General features: G+C 33.1%; 1 protein-coding gene across 1 annotated transcript; it reads right to left on the bottom strand.

Moving 5' to 3' along the window:
* Window positions 1-265: 265 nt before the first annotated feature.
* On the bottom strand, window positions 266-7,365 carry LOC132607029 (protein NRT1/ PTR FAMILY 5.6-like). The gene is made up of 4 exons (XM_060320814.1): window positions 7,098-7,365; window positions 3,012-3,229; window positions 1,838-2,382; window positions 266-1,323 (listed from the first exon to the last, which is right to left on the bottom strand). Exons 1-4 carry the CDS (start codon window positions 7,234-7,236, stop codon window positions 450-452), a joined length of 1,776 nt encoding a protein of 591 aa, XP_060176797.1. The 5' UTR covers window positions 7,237-7,365; the 3' UTR covers window positions 266-449.
* Between the last annotated feature and the right edge of the window lie 6,842 nt (window positions 7,366-14,207).

Raw genomic sequence — 14,207 nt, 5'->3', positions numbered from 1 at the left:
ACCCCTAGACCAACGCAAAATATTTAATGCTTTATTATTTTTAAGCTTGATTATATAAATATATTTTACATATACTGATTTATTTGGTATGGTTCCAAAGAATTTCGATTTGTTTAAATAAAATTTAAAATCTATTCTAATTATTCGGTACAGTTACAAATTTGTGTAGAAATCCGATATTATTGTAAAAAAAGAAGAAATCTAATAATCAGTTAGGCATGATTTGATTCGGCCCGTTAAGTCAATTTTTTCAAGAACCATTGACACCCCTATTTGGCACTCTCATTAATTATTTAATATTTCAATTCTCATCCTTTCTCTTAGAGGAAAAGCATTGAGGGGACTTGGATTTAACAACGAAAGATCAAGAGGAATATGTTGTTTTTAATACACTGATATTACTATTTCAGCAGCGTGCTAAAAAGAAAACTTATACATATTTATATATACTACGCCATCGCTACGCGATCATCCCCATCGTCGCAATCAGCTACAGATATAGTTGCCTTACAGTGAACATTCTTGTACGAATACTTCCTCGCAACAATAACATAGACACACAAATTCACTGTTGTCATGATAGCCAACAACCAGTAGAAATAGTCGAGCCGGCTACTATTCAGATCCTTCCCAAACCAACTCTTGCCATTCTTCTCTGTGATATGATCCACAATAGTTATCAAGAGGCTGCTAACAAAATTTGCAGCACCAATGACACTTAGGTAAAATGCAATGCCTAAACTTCTCATTGAATCAGGCACTTGGTCATAGAAGTATTCTTGTAATCCCACTAAGGTAAATCCATCTCCTATTCCAATTATAAGGAACTGTGGGGCCAGCCAAAACACGCTCATTGAACTCGAGCCTTCGAGTGGATTTTTGTGAACAAGATTAAGCCTTTTTCTTTCGACCAAGGCTGCAACGATCATAGTAGAAACAGAGAAAATCATCCCAATACCGATCCTTTGTAGAATACTAATCCCTCTCTCGTTTCCTGTTGCCCGTCTTAGGACAGGTACTAGGATTTTGTCGTAGAAACTGACAGATATTATCATGCCAACAGCTGCTAAGGCGAAAATTGATGCAGGGGGGATTTCAAAATTGTGAACAATCTTTCGGTCCAGTGTAACGCCTTGTTTGATGAAAAATGTCGCGGCTTGTGCTACACAGATACCAAATGGTATAGTTGTTAGCCAAATGGGAATCATGTTGATAACTAACTTCAGTTCTTCCACTTTAGTCACAGTTGCAAGTCTCCATGGATTCTGCTGCTGTACTATTGAATCTTGTGTGCCATCAAGAATTGCAGCTTTATCGAGGAACCTAATCAAATAGTCACAAATTAAATCAGTTACATTACCTACATTGAGAATGTATTTGTATAATAAAAGGGGGATAATTACGTTTTTAAACCGCTCTAAAACATAATAACCAGTAAATGTTTGTGTTTTCTATATTAAGTATAATATACATAAATATACATGTAATATACATAATTAGGGATCGTTTGGTAGGAGGGATAAGTTATCCCATATAGATGGGATTGGGTGAGATAAGATGGGATAAATAATCCCACCCTTTATGTGGATAACTTATCCCACCTCTTATCCCATGTAGATGGGATTGGATGGGATATCAAAGAAGTTATCCCACCAACCAAACATAAGATTAATTCCAGTCCATTGGATTAATAATCTAATCTCATCCTATCCATCCTACCAAACGACCCCAATGTATAGGTTTTGTATGTTTTGGCTAGCACCCGCAATTAATTTTGGCCGACAGGCCAAAACTGAAAAAAGCCCAATTAAAAATCAGGATTATGATCGAATCTTACTTGAGCTTTTCGGTGTGACACAAAAGCCTCATTCTGCTAGTTCCTGATTTTGGGACTTCATGTAGATGAGAAGGATTGGCAGGAAAAAGAAAATTTCTTTTTCTAATTGCTGCAACAAACACTTGCAGCATTGGTGTTAAGGGACTTCCAGTTGCTTTTCTATAACGATAGAATGGTCTCCCTGCAACAAAGATCACTAAACTAGAAAGCATAACTAATGTGAGGATCAAATCCGCCATAGCCCAACTAACTTGGTCTTGTACATAAACAATTAGAGTAACACCAAATAATAGCCCACAACAGAGCCCGAAATTCCACCAGTTGAAAAAGGACATTTTCTTCTTTCTTTCTTCGGGATAGTCATCATCAAACTGATCAGCACCAAAGCTCTCTAGAGAAGGCTTGTGCCCTCCAGTTCCGATTGAGATTAAGTAGATCGCGAGGAAGAAAATCGCTTTGTGGATCTTCCTTGGTTCGTTACAGAGGTCAGTGTCACAAGGTTTGAAACCTGGGACCACTCTAGACATTGTCAAGAGAAGCAAGCCCTGCAAGATCATTTTAGTGTTTTGTTAGGCAAAAGAATGATTGATGAATTAACCTAAATGTCCCACCCAACCGTTTAAACTTAAAAGAGCCAAAGGACATATAGTATAGTGTATAATTCATGTATAATATTTGTATAGCCATGTATAATTAGTGTATACTCTATATATACCGAATAGAAAAAGTAAGCAGTGAATTCAGCCGGCTAGTCATAAAGTTCAATGCTTCTGCGAAAATAATTGTGTTTACGGTTAGTTGATTATTTGATCCAATTTTCTGATGTTCAAACAGGATTAGCTTTCCGAAAATTGATATATAACCTCTATAAGCAAAAGCAAAACAAAGTTATCAATAATTGAAAATTAAAGCCAATTTTAGTAATCAACAATTGATCAATGTTCCTATACTAGTAGGTTTAAAAGCTTTGGCACATGCTTTTCTTTAATACTCTCACTTAAAAAAAAAAAAAAAAAAAAATACCTACGAACTTCCTGGTTAATATGTTTCTAAAATGTATTAACGGTAGATTTTGTTGTTTAACTACAAAATTTATCCATCGATAATCCTGTGTTTTCAGCAGTGTCTAAATGTCATTCCATGTTCTAGATTACAAGGAAGAAAATTGTGTTACCAGCAAGTAGACAGTGGAAGAGACAAGAACTGTGGAGAATCTTCCCAAGAATGCATCAGCAAGAAATCCTCCAAGCAATGGCATCAAAGTGGTGACACCTGCCCAGTAATTGACACTTTTTGCTGCTGTTTTGAGGTCTTGATGGATGACCTTTGTTAGGTATATGATCAAACTTGTGGCTAATCCAAAGTAACTCAGCCTCTCACTGAATTCAATTACTGTTAAAAAAGGTGACAATTCATTAGTGTCACTGATTTTGCATTACCATGAAAGCAACATGTTAACAAAACGAACATCCAATCACCTATTTGATTTTTTTTTCTTAACCATGAGAATCAATATAATTGAGGGTGATTTCAGGGGTACGTTCTTCTACATATATAATTTAGGTAGAAATTGTAATTCTCAATATAAGCAGTGATGTAAAGAAAAAATCTTGTGTCTAGATACTAAGATTTTGTTTCACTAGGATAGAATCTATCACTAGGACAAATCTAGAAAATTTACATGCAGCAACCAGAGGCGAATCTAGGATTTCTGGAGCATGGGTTCTCCACTAAAAAAAAAGGAAAAAATGTATTAAATGGAAATTAATCCCTAGTCCCTAGGTAAATAATTCAACTTTCAACCAAGTGCACCATTTAATCTTTTGTAGTATGTGTTCCAATAGGTAGTATTATACTAATTTTACAAAATATATACATAAAATACCTAATTTTACGGCGAGATCATGTGTTCACGTGCTCCAAAAATAGTGCCTAAAATCATCCCTGGCAGCAACAGGCAGGGAAGAGCTTGGGTAATATACAAGGTCAATATTTTTTTTTATGTATATATGATATATGTTAAATTCCTTTGGCTTAATCATATATTTACATTTTACATAATCTTGAATCCCCAATAGTGAAAAAACCTTGCTCCGCCACAGCGCAACTTTAATCAGGTGGAGTCATATATGACAAAGAACTTTCTATTCACTTAATCTATTTTTAGAAAATTAGGAAAGGACGTCGCAGACAGCAGTGAGTTTGTCAAACCACTGTCAAGAGTGTCAACCAAGTGGAAAGAAAAACGATATCTTGAGGAGTGCTGATCAATATCTACAGGGCTTAACAAGGCGCCAAGAACAGAACTGTTATGATCAACAATGTTCTGTTAATGGGGACTGTTTTGAAAAGCAGTTATCCTTTCGCTAAAAGAGGAACTATAACTGATCATGTAAGTATTACTTTTCTTAGTGATGTTTGTATATGGTCGATAAAAAGACAGCTCGGTACGTGAAGTATCCCATGTTTAAACAGGGTCCAAACAAAGGTCAAGGGGCCTATATCCCGTTGAAAGCATCAATGCCTGATTCAATGGCTCGAAACTACGACTTATGTGCCAACACGGAGCTAGAATTTTGAGTTTATGGGATCTGAATTCTAGAAATACAACTTCATGTGTTTTGGATAAATTATATATACATATTAGGTTTTTAATATAATTACACGATCTAAGTTGAAGCTACTGGTGCTGCCAACCCACAACCAAAGTTATAGCTCTGCCCCTGTTTATAGGTCACATGGATAACAATTTTATCATTATTCTAGAATAATCGAAGAAAATAAATGAGTCAAGGAAACAATTGTAGAAAGAAAAGACACAAAATATCAAAATATCTCAGAGCAAATTCCCTAAAAGGTCACTCATGTATTGAGAATTGCCTACAAATATCACTTTTGTTTCTTTTAGGACTAAAATATCACTATTTTTCTCAGAATATACTAAACATATAATATTCTCCTCCTCTCCTAATTGACATGCCTTGTCAAATAAAATTCTATTTTTACTAAAATTGAATTATTTTTCAAATATTCTCCATTAATAGAAACTTTAATTATTTTATGGCTTCCCAAAAGGATTCAAGAGTCGGGTTTTCTCTTTTTGATTTAATATCTTAAGGGCATAGAAGTTTTTAGATTTTTTATTATCAAATGTTATGTTATTACAAAATATGTGAAGTCACTTTAATATCAAACTCTTGATTTATCAAAGCTACTTCAGTGGCTAACAAAAATGAAAAGAGTATGTAAGGATCCTTTTTCTAGACTGAATAGTGAATAGCAAATAAACAATCAAAAAACGTCATGTGAGACTATCGGTACTGAATGACACAGTAGGAATTTTACAACTATTCTTCTCAGATGGTTAAACTATCAAAGTTGGAATTATACACTTCTCGTAACCAAATATCTCTAGTATAATATACAACAGGAGTATCAATGGTAGGTTACGTTGTGCTACATTTGAGCTGTTTAGGATGGATTATTTGCACCGTACGTGCGACTTTTTGCTTGAGGTCACTTTTTAAATTCTATTTTCATTGCCCCAGTGAGTTAAATTTTGCTATTAAGTCTTTTATGCATGGTTTTGTAAGAAACTACGGAGATTAGGTTGCATATAATTTTAAAAATAGGGTCGGTGCAAATCATAAAAGGGAATATACATTAAGTGTGCAAAATGCAAAAAAAAATCAAAATTGGGTATAAAAGTTATGCTTCTTTAATGTTTTCTAACCAGATTAAATGTCTATAAGACACGAGTTGATTGGTTAAATGAATTTGAGTTGGATTGAATTAAATAGATTTGATGAATTAAATAAATTTATTATTAAAAAATAAAATTTTATGTGACAACTATGAGAGAAGGAGGATTTTGTGTATTTAGTATATTTTGAGGAAAATAGTAATAGTTGGGTGATATTCTAGTTTGGAAAAAAAAAATTGTAGGCTATTCTTAATACATAGGCGACCTTGTTGGGAATTTACTCAATATCCCATCAAGGTTTTTGGTATAAGAACCGACCCAATATGAGTTTGGCTCCACAAAATTAAAGAAAATGAGATAAGATATAGTAATATCATAGGGCATCATAGATTCAGAGATAACACTTTGTAACATTATAATAGTGCTTTTGAGGACCCCCAACGACCTTGTCGCTTGTGCTTTCTTTTTCCCTTTCAAATGTTTGTTTTAGACCAAAGACTCCAAAACAATTAATCATGCATTCCACGAGCATGAGAGAGATGGAACGATTGACAAACCACAAGCGTAGCTTTAGACTTATTAAGACAGTGAAAATGTAATTTAGTTGTTTGGCCATATTCCTTTGTATTATATTCCTTCCGTCCCATAATAAATGTCATCTTAGCCAAAAACACGCATATTAAGAAATCAATAATGCAATGTAAAATTTACTAAATTATCCCTATATAATAAAAATAAATTACTTTTTCTTCTTGATTAGAACATACACAAGTAGTAATCCTTTGTCAATGGGAATTCACTATCAAGTTACAATGTGATTTTTCCAATCATCATTTAGATATTACTTTAACTTGTAAGTTTTCGTCTAAGGGTAGAATTGAAAAAAACTAGTCAATTTATATCTTGGTTTCCTAGAGTGACATTTATTACGGGACAAATTTTTTAACTAAGGTGACACTTATTATGGGACGGAGGGAATACTATGTTAAAATCATCTACTCTAGCTAGTGTTAAGGTTCAAATGGATAATCTTACAAGCTAATTTATGATGTGAGAGCTGTTCGAGACAGAAACAACATATTATCTTCAACCAACATGAGAAACTCTAATACCTCGTAAGCTCACAGCTGGACACATGAACAATATAATATGGAGCCCAACGTTGGATAAATCAAGAAAGAAGATGAGTTTGACTCTTATAATATGCGAAGAAATTGGACCTGAACCTAACTAAATCTCAAAAGTACGTCACTCATGATACGAAAGTTGTCTAAGATCATACCAGTCATTCTTTCAACCAAAGGGGGACACTATAACTGACTAGATAACATAAGCTAAAGCTTTATTTCACCTTTGGTTTGTCACTGATAGCTTAGCTTTAGGATACTAGAACTGACAGGAAAAGACTGAGACGGGATTTTTATCAGAGTTCAACATCTACTATATATAAAAAATAATATTTTTGACCTTATATATACTGTAATTTTCAAACGAACCCCCCTCTGCCCATCTAGCTCCTCTGCTGACTAAAACCTATGCATGGCTACAGATGCTTACCGATAATGAAGAGGGAGGCTTTCCAGACACCAGTTGAACCCCTGAGAGGAACTCTTCCTTTATGATCCACAGAGGAATCATAAACCCATTTTTGCTCATCAATTTCTACTGATTCTTCTGCTCTTTTTATCTTATCCATATTTTTGGCTATAAAACACCTAAGAAGGTATATCAGTACTAAAGTGTGTGGGATAAAAAGTTGGTGGGTTGTCAACTTTGGTTTGCTGCTCACCTTATATAGGAAGAGGAATAACTGTTGACTGCTACTGACAAAGTTTCTGAGATTATGTGAGCCAAGAATAATGTGAAAGTAAAAAAAAAAATTTGCCAATGATTGTGCCAGTGGACGAACAAACAATCCCTTCCACTAAATTAAAGTTGCCTTTTTGGCCCTTAATTAATGTATGTTGGACGTATAGATGTGGTCCTTTGATATCCGCATATAATTTTGAACAATCCTAACCTTTTGAGTTAGTTTCTGAAGTTGAGTTTGGCTCAAGCTAAAGTTTATTTTTTAAGATGGTATCACAGTACGCCCGAGTCACACCCATCCCAACTTTTAATTCACCCTACGATTAGTGGAGGAGCCAGGATTTTCACCTAGAGGGTTCAAAAATATGAAGAAGTAAGTACACGAAAAAGCCAAGAGTTCAACATCTACTATATATACATAAAAGGTTATTTTAACTTTATATATACACTGTAATTTTTTTTTAGGGGATTCGGATGAACCCCTGGAGCCTACGCTCCGCCCCTGGTTAAGACCCCATATTATGTACTCTAGTGGCCAGGTCTGGGCGTGCAAAGGTGTTGGATATCTCACATCGATGGAATATGATTCTTTAATTTCGTTATATGGTCTTGAACGGTTCTCACCTCCGAAATAATATTATGGTCCAATCAGATTCTTGTACTTCGAACTCATGTTACAAAAGTTGCCATGACGACAATCGATACAGTAGAGCCCTACAACAAATTTGATCATATATTTACCAGAGCCTAAGTGCACATGTCTCTGAGTTCATATTTTATTTTACATAAGTGCATATATGTATTTATATTTTTATATTATTTCCACAAAGAAGAGTTTTCGGATTTTCTGAAAAGATGGAGTCGGAACTTAATAAATTTACGGAGTGTCAATAAATTTAATCTTGTCAACTAATTGATCTTACGATATTTTTCAAAAATGGATCCACCCATCGCGAGATGTAGAGACGATCGTGCACCTATTACTTTGATTACGTGGATCTTATCGACATACAAAAAAAGAATTAGGTGTTGACAATTTTTGTTGCGATTGAAAAATATTACTAATTCTTTTTTAACGACGCATTATGAAAAAAATTGTATTAACTACGAACTATATAGAAACAGATTAATAACGAATTTTACAGCTAATTCGTTATTTTTTAGTGATATATGCATCTATTAGACCTCCCCAATACTTCCCTTTCCATTTGTGGATTTGCTATTGGATTACCCCTTTCAAAATTATGATATATCAAATTGTAAGGAAGTGTAGAAATAGTACTGAGTTTTATCTCTCATCTTCTTGATGATTGAAGTGGAATCTCTACTTTAGTTGGAGTTTACAAAAATTTAAAACAAGGACAGACTCTGCTCAGAATTTGAGATTAGTTGGCTCTACATGTAAGGTGTTACGAAAAATGCTATTGGGAAAGAGTGCAATATTGTCATCTTTAATTTAGCTTCAACTATCAAGAATTTTCCTCTAATTTAGTTGATGTAGAGAATATTTTTCAATTGGTGCGTGAAAGTAATGTGAATTCATCCGATGACAATACATGTTCGGCCGAATTCAATAAGTATAGATTAAACCTTGTATTTACAGTATTAAATATAATCAACTAAATATGTAAAAAAAAAAAAAAAAAAAAAACGATTACTAATACCTTCCTAATATATATCTCTGACATAAAATTTAAAACTTAACAACAATAATATACCCAATAAAATTTCAAAAAGTGAGATTTGAAAAAAACAAAGCGTACGCGGGCCTTATTTCTACTTTAAGAGATACAAATGTTGTTAAAACTCATAAAAAATAAATAAATGCCTCCAACTCCAATCGATCACATTTATATGTGTATAGTACAACCTAGTACCTTTTGCAGTTCACGTCCTGTCTTTTGGTACTTGCCACAATAAAATAATGATAACAAGTGAAGGCCATTAATGTAATTTAATTCGAGGAATGCAGGAGACATCAGCCCGTGTCTGATTGCCATTTGGTTCATTAGTAATTGTTACACTAATGTAGAATGATCATAGCTCAAATCCACTATCCATTAGCTTAATAAGATGAGGATCTCGGTTAATTATTAACTTTAACTGCTGGAAATAAATTAGGTGTTTGGAAGTCAATGCTAAGAAAAGACAATATTATTTTAAATTTAAACATGCCTCTCCCACCAGTAGTATATATTTTAAGCTTCATCAAGTCGCTCCTACCTCCACCATCACCATGAACTAGTGATTTCACTAGCTCCTATAAGTACTGTCAAAAGGAAAGTACAAAACAAAGTTGTTTGTATTTCTTGGAGCATTTTTTTTTTCTGAATAAGACAATTTTATGTTTACTAACTTGTCATTACAAAAAGTGACCCTTTCTCCTTCGTACTTGATTTGAATGATCATTAATATACAAATTCTATATAAATAAAAGCGAAGTATAACAGAGTAGCTAGAACAGTAGTAGCATTATCAGTATAATCATATTTAGACAAAAATGTTAGTCATAGTGTTGGCTTCTCTAAATGTATGTTGTACTGGTAATCCTCCTGCATTTAGCAAAAATATGTGAGTATTTTTCATTTACTTCAATGATCATAGAGCATATTACAATTTTGAAGACTTGGGGGACTTTCGGAATTAATATTTGCCATGTAGTTCATGATGGGTTATTATACCATGAAGAATGTTCGTAGCTCAAGTCCAAAGTTAATTACTTTGGTACTACTAATTAAGATGTGAATCCAAAGTTAAATAATGTATTAATTTACATTATTCATCATTATCATCATACCTAGTGTAATCTCATAGTATAGGTGGGGTCTGGGAGGGTAGCGTGTACACATACCTTACCCCTACCTCATAGAGATAGAGAGATGTACTGCTTCCGATAGTCCCTCAGCTTATTTTACGTTACAATTAGAATTAAATAAGACATATCCTAAAATCCTAATGCAGAAAGTTTCAGAGTTTTTGAAGAAACCTGAAAACTACTTGACAGGTTTTCTTAATGCAAAAACTAAAAAGCTTTTCTTTGTAACTGTTTTAATGTACAATTGAAAATGCTCTTTATAAAAATAAAAATAAAAAGAACCGGCAAAATTGTCGACATTTTTTGACGAATGCCACCCTTAGTTTCTCGACTATAGGCTAGTGACCTTTATTTCATTACAGTTGTAATGGGAAGGAAATAGTACTGTTAGTATGTGCTCCAATAAGGTCTACTATTGCGAATGCCAAACATGCAAAAAGATGGCTAATACCATTAATAATATATATTTTCCCCAAATATAGCAGTCTGGAATGCAATTATGAGTAGAAGAATTTTGTTCTCGTAAAGAGGTGATGCACATGTATCGAATATGTTGGTTCACTATAAAATGATTCTTGTCAAAAGTGATGGATGCATCAACTCTGTCTCGTAGTATTTCCTGGTGAGTGGTATTGTTCCGATTACGGCCACTTTTCCAAACAAGAAATAATCTGATAATGATGATATCAAATTGAACAAAGTATCTCATTTCCTAATAGTGACAGCCACATATACTGAAGCCTATTTGATGGACTCAATGATCTGATTTTGTTTGGTGGGTTGTTACGTATAGATTCATAATGTATCGTATTATATTGTATTGTTTCGCATTTTATTGCACTGTATTATTTTGATAAATACAACATTTGCATAGATTGTATCGTTTTCCATTGTTACATAATGTAGCATGTCAGTAATTTGAAAAAAAAATCTACAAAAAAATAGGGTAGGTGGTAGAGCTATTATAAAGAAGTAGAGTAAATAATGAAATAGGATTACTAGATAATAAGCAATCTCTCCTACGCTCTCATTTCCTAATAGGAGAGATAGGTTTGTGGATTGTTAATACTTTGTTCAATTTGATATCATAATGTATCGTATTATATTGCATTGTCTCGTATTTTATTGCACTGTATTAATTTGATAAACAAAACGTTTGCATAGATTGTATCATTTTCCGTCATTACATAATGTAACACAACAGTAATTAGAAGGAAAAACTTACAAGAAAAGTAGGATAGGGGGCAGAGCTACTATAAAATTTTAGAGTAAATAATAAAATTGGATTATTAGATAATGAGCAAAGACAAAATGAGAAGAAGAAATTAAGGTACCGACACGATCACGCCAAATCGATATGTAACTATGAATTTTTAGATAATAAGCAAAGACAAAATGAGAAGAAAAAATTAAGTTGCCGACATGATCACACCAAATTGATATGTAACTATGAATTTAACGATACAATATAATAAAGTCTAAGTAACAAACAAAATAAACATTGAATTGTAACCATCCAAACAAGCGGTAAATAAAATATCTAAACGCTATTAGTGTTGACAATAATCAAAACAAGGAAAAGTAATCACCTCATGAAATTCAACATGACGAATACGCTCTTAACAAAATTCCCTAAATCACACTAAAAAATATCCGTAATATGAATTATATATCGCCTCAAATACCAAATTAATTATACCTTTGACAAACCATTATTAATAAAATATGAAACGTTTGTGAGATGTGAATCACATGCCAACCTAATTTAGGTTGAATTGAATTCTATACAGATATGAATCACATGCCAACCTAATTTAGGTTGAATTGAATTCTATACAACAAGCACATAATTTGAAACAAGACCTCCGAACAAACTACGGAAACTGCATATTAGGATCGGAGCAATATATATCAAAAGAGTTCAAATAAATCCTCCTCGTCCAAAATTGTACCTGTATATGAACCATTAAAAAAGGAATTATTTTTGGACTCTGAATAAAGAGAAAAATACTTTTTTGTCACCTTCAGATTATTACTAACTTTTAACACGTCCCATAAATAAGTGGTCCATTGAGGGAAACATTTTCTGTATTTATCCATACAGCAGCATCTTCTTCGGGAATAAAAGAAAATTTTAAAAAAAATATTAAAAAAAAAAAAAAACAAATCTGTCGCAAAAATAATAATTGTACGTGTAGTTTTTCTAAGATAGGACGAGGAAAGGATGAGAATGAAACACTATTTCCGTCACTTGATGCGACACATTCTTTTTAGTCGGATCTAAATAAAATACACACTTCTAAAATGCAAAATAACTAATTTTACACCGCCATCTTACCTTTAATAAGAATCTTTTATAACAATACAATTTTCATGTTATATTTAGGGTCATTAATTTCAAAAATCTTAGCACACAAATGTTATGACATATTTCAAATATGTGTATGTGCATAAAGCTGATATAAAAAGGATATTCAAAGTTATAGCATATATAGTACTTATGTCTTTTAAAACATTGCGTCCAGTTCCTGTACGTAATGATCCGGATTTAGGCTTTCTGTAATGAATTTCCTTTTATTAGCAACAAAAAAATAAAAAACACTTTAAATATGATTCTCCCCCAAAACAATGACGTACTAGATCTTCCAGTAATAGAAAATGTAGATGCACTTTTATTGCTCAACTAATGCGATTGGCTGACCATTATGCGTCTAGAAGCAAATAATGGAACTCAGCAATGAAGATTAGTATTGCTAATTTAAGCAAACTCCACTTTGTTAATTAAAAAATTAGAAGAAAGTAAATGGGGGCAAAATGGTGGACCTAGCTTTGGAACTTTTAGAGTGAGGTCAGATCACTACACTATATCACCAACAGCATTCGAAAATTTACAAATTTGCACCTATTTAGTGCAAAAACCTTGAGAGAGTTAGTAAAATCCCAGGTTTGCATAGCTAATTAGATGGTATATTTGGTCTCCTTATATGATTTTGACTTTTTGGGTAGTTTATACCTCATGAGTTAGCGTATGAAGTCGATCATTTAAGTCAAATGTTCATTTTCATATTATTATATCAGAGTCGGATCTATCTTAATTCACAATTTACTCGATTTCGCACCTCTGCTTTATATTATTTACAATCTAAATGTCCTATCCTAGACATGCGAGGGTGTTGAATTCTCACATTAATGGTGAGTGATAAATTATTTGATTTTCTTATGAACTAGCTTTTAAGATTGAGTTGGGCTCCATTTCTTATCACTTACTAGCTCCATTTAGTTTGTTTTTCTCTCTTTCTTTCTCTCTTTCTCTCTTTCTTTCTTTGATGGAACACTATTGTTGTGTCAAGCAATTCCATAGCATGTTGATAATACCTACTTTGCGAAATAGTCCATGTGTTGTTCATTTTTTTCATATTTGGAATTACGATGCTTAGAGCACTATCACGTACTAAATCTCTTTCTTTTGACAACTCGAATGAATAAAATCTTTGACATGACTAACGAGTACGTTGTAGATTGTCCTCTTTGGGATCCAGAAGTACCACTTTTTTAAGCTTACAGCCTTGGACTATATAGGAGTGTGGTTGGGGAATTGGAATGGATTCTTGTTGATAAATCTTTCTGTCACCAATAATCATTTCTTTGCCATTTTCTTTTTTCCTTTTTCTTAGTATTCTATCACGTCTTTTGTATTGCTACAGAAGGAAATTTTAAATTGTGTACTGGATTAATGAATTGTATGTCTTAAATACAAGTGTTTTGTCCGCTTTGTTAGTACATTGTCTTTCATTATAGAATTGTCGTTTTGCAACATAAAGTTACTTGATGTTCATTACTATTAATCCGGACGGAGACATGTTACTCTTTGGTGAACATCTCCGTTATTTTGACCTAATAAGCTTTCTTTATGTAGAGTTATTTAACTCGGCGAGTTCACCTAGATGCCTAATAAAGAATGAGTCTTCCCTGATCAAATTCGCCTACGTGAGGATTACTTGTTAATAGTTAATTAAATTTGATAGATTTGCCTTCTGAAACAA

The sequence above is a fragment of the Lycium barbarum genome, chromosome 8, assembly GCF_019175385.1.
Source record: "Lycium barbarum isolate Lr01 chromosome 8, ASM1917538v2, whole genome shotgun sequence".
NCBI classification, from domain to species: Eukaryota; Viridiplantae; Streptophyta; class Magnoliopsida; order Solanales; family Solanaceae; genus Lycium; species Lycium barbarum.
This window is presented reverse-complemented; position numbering and strand designations above follow the sequence as displayed.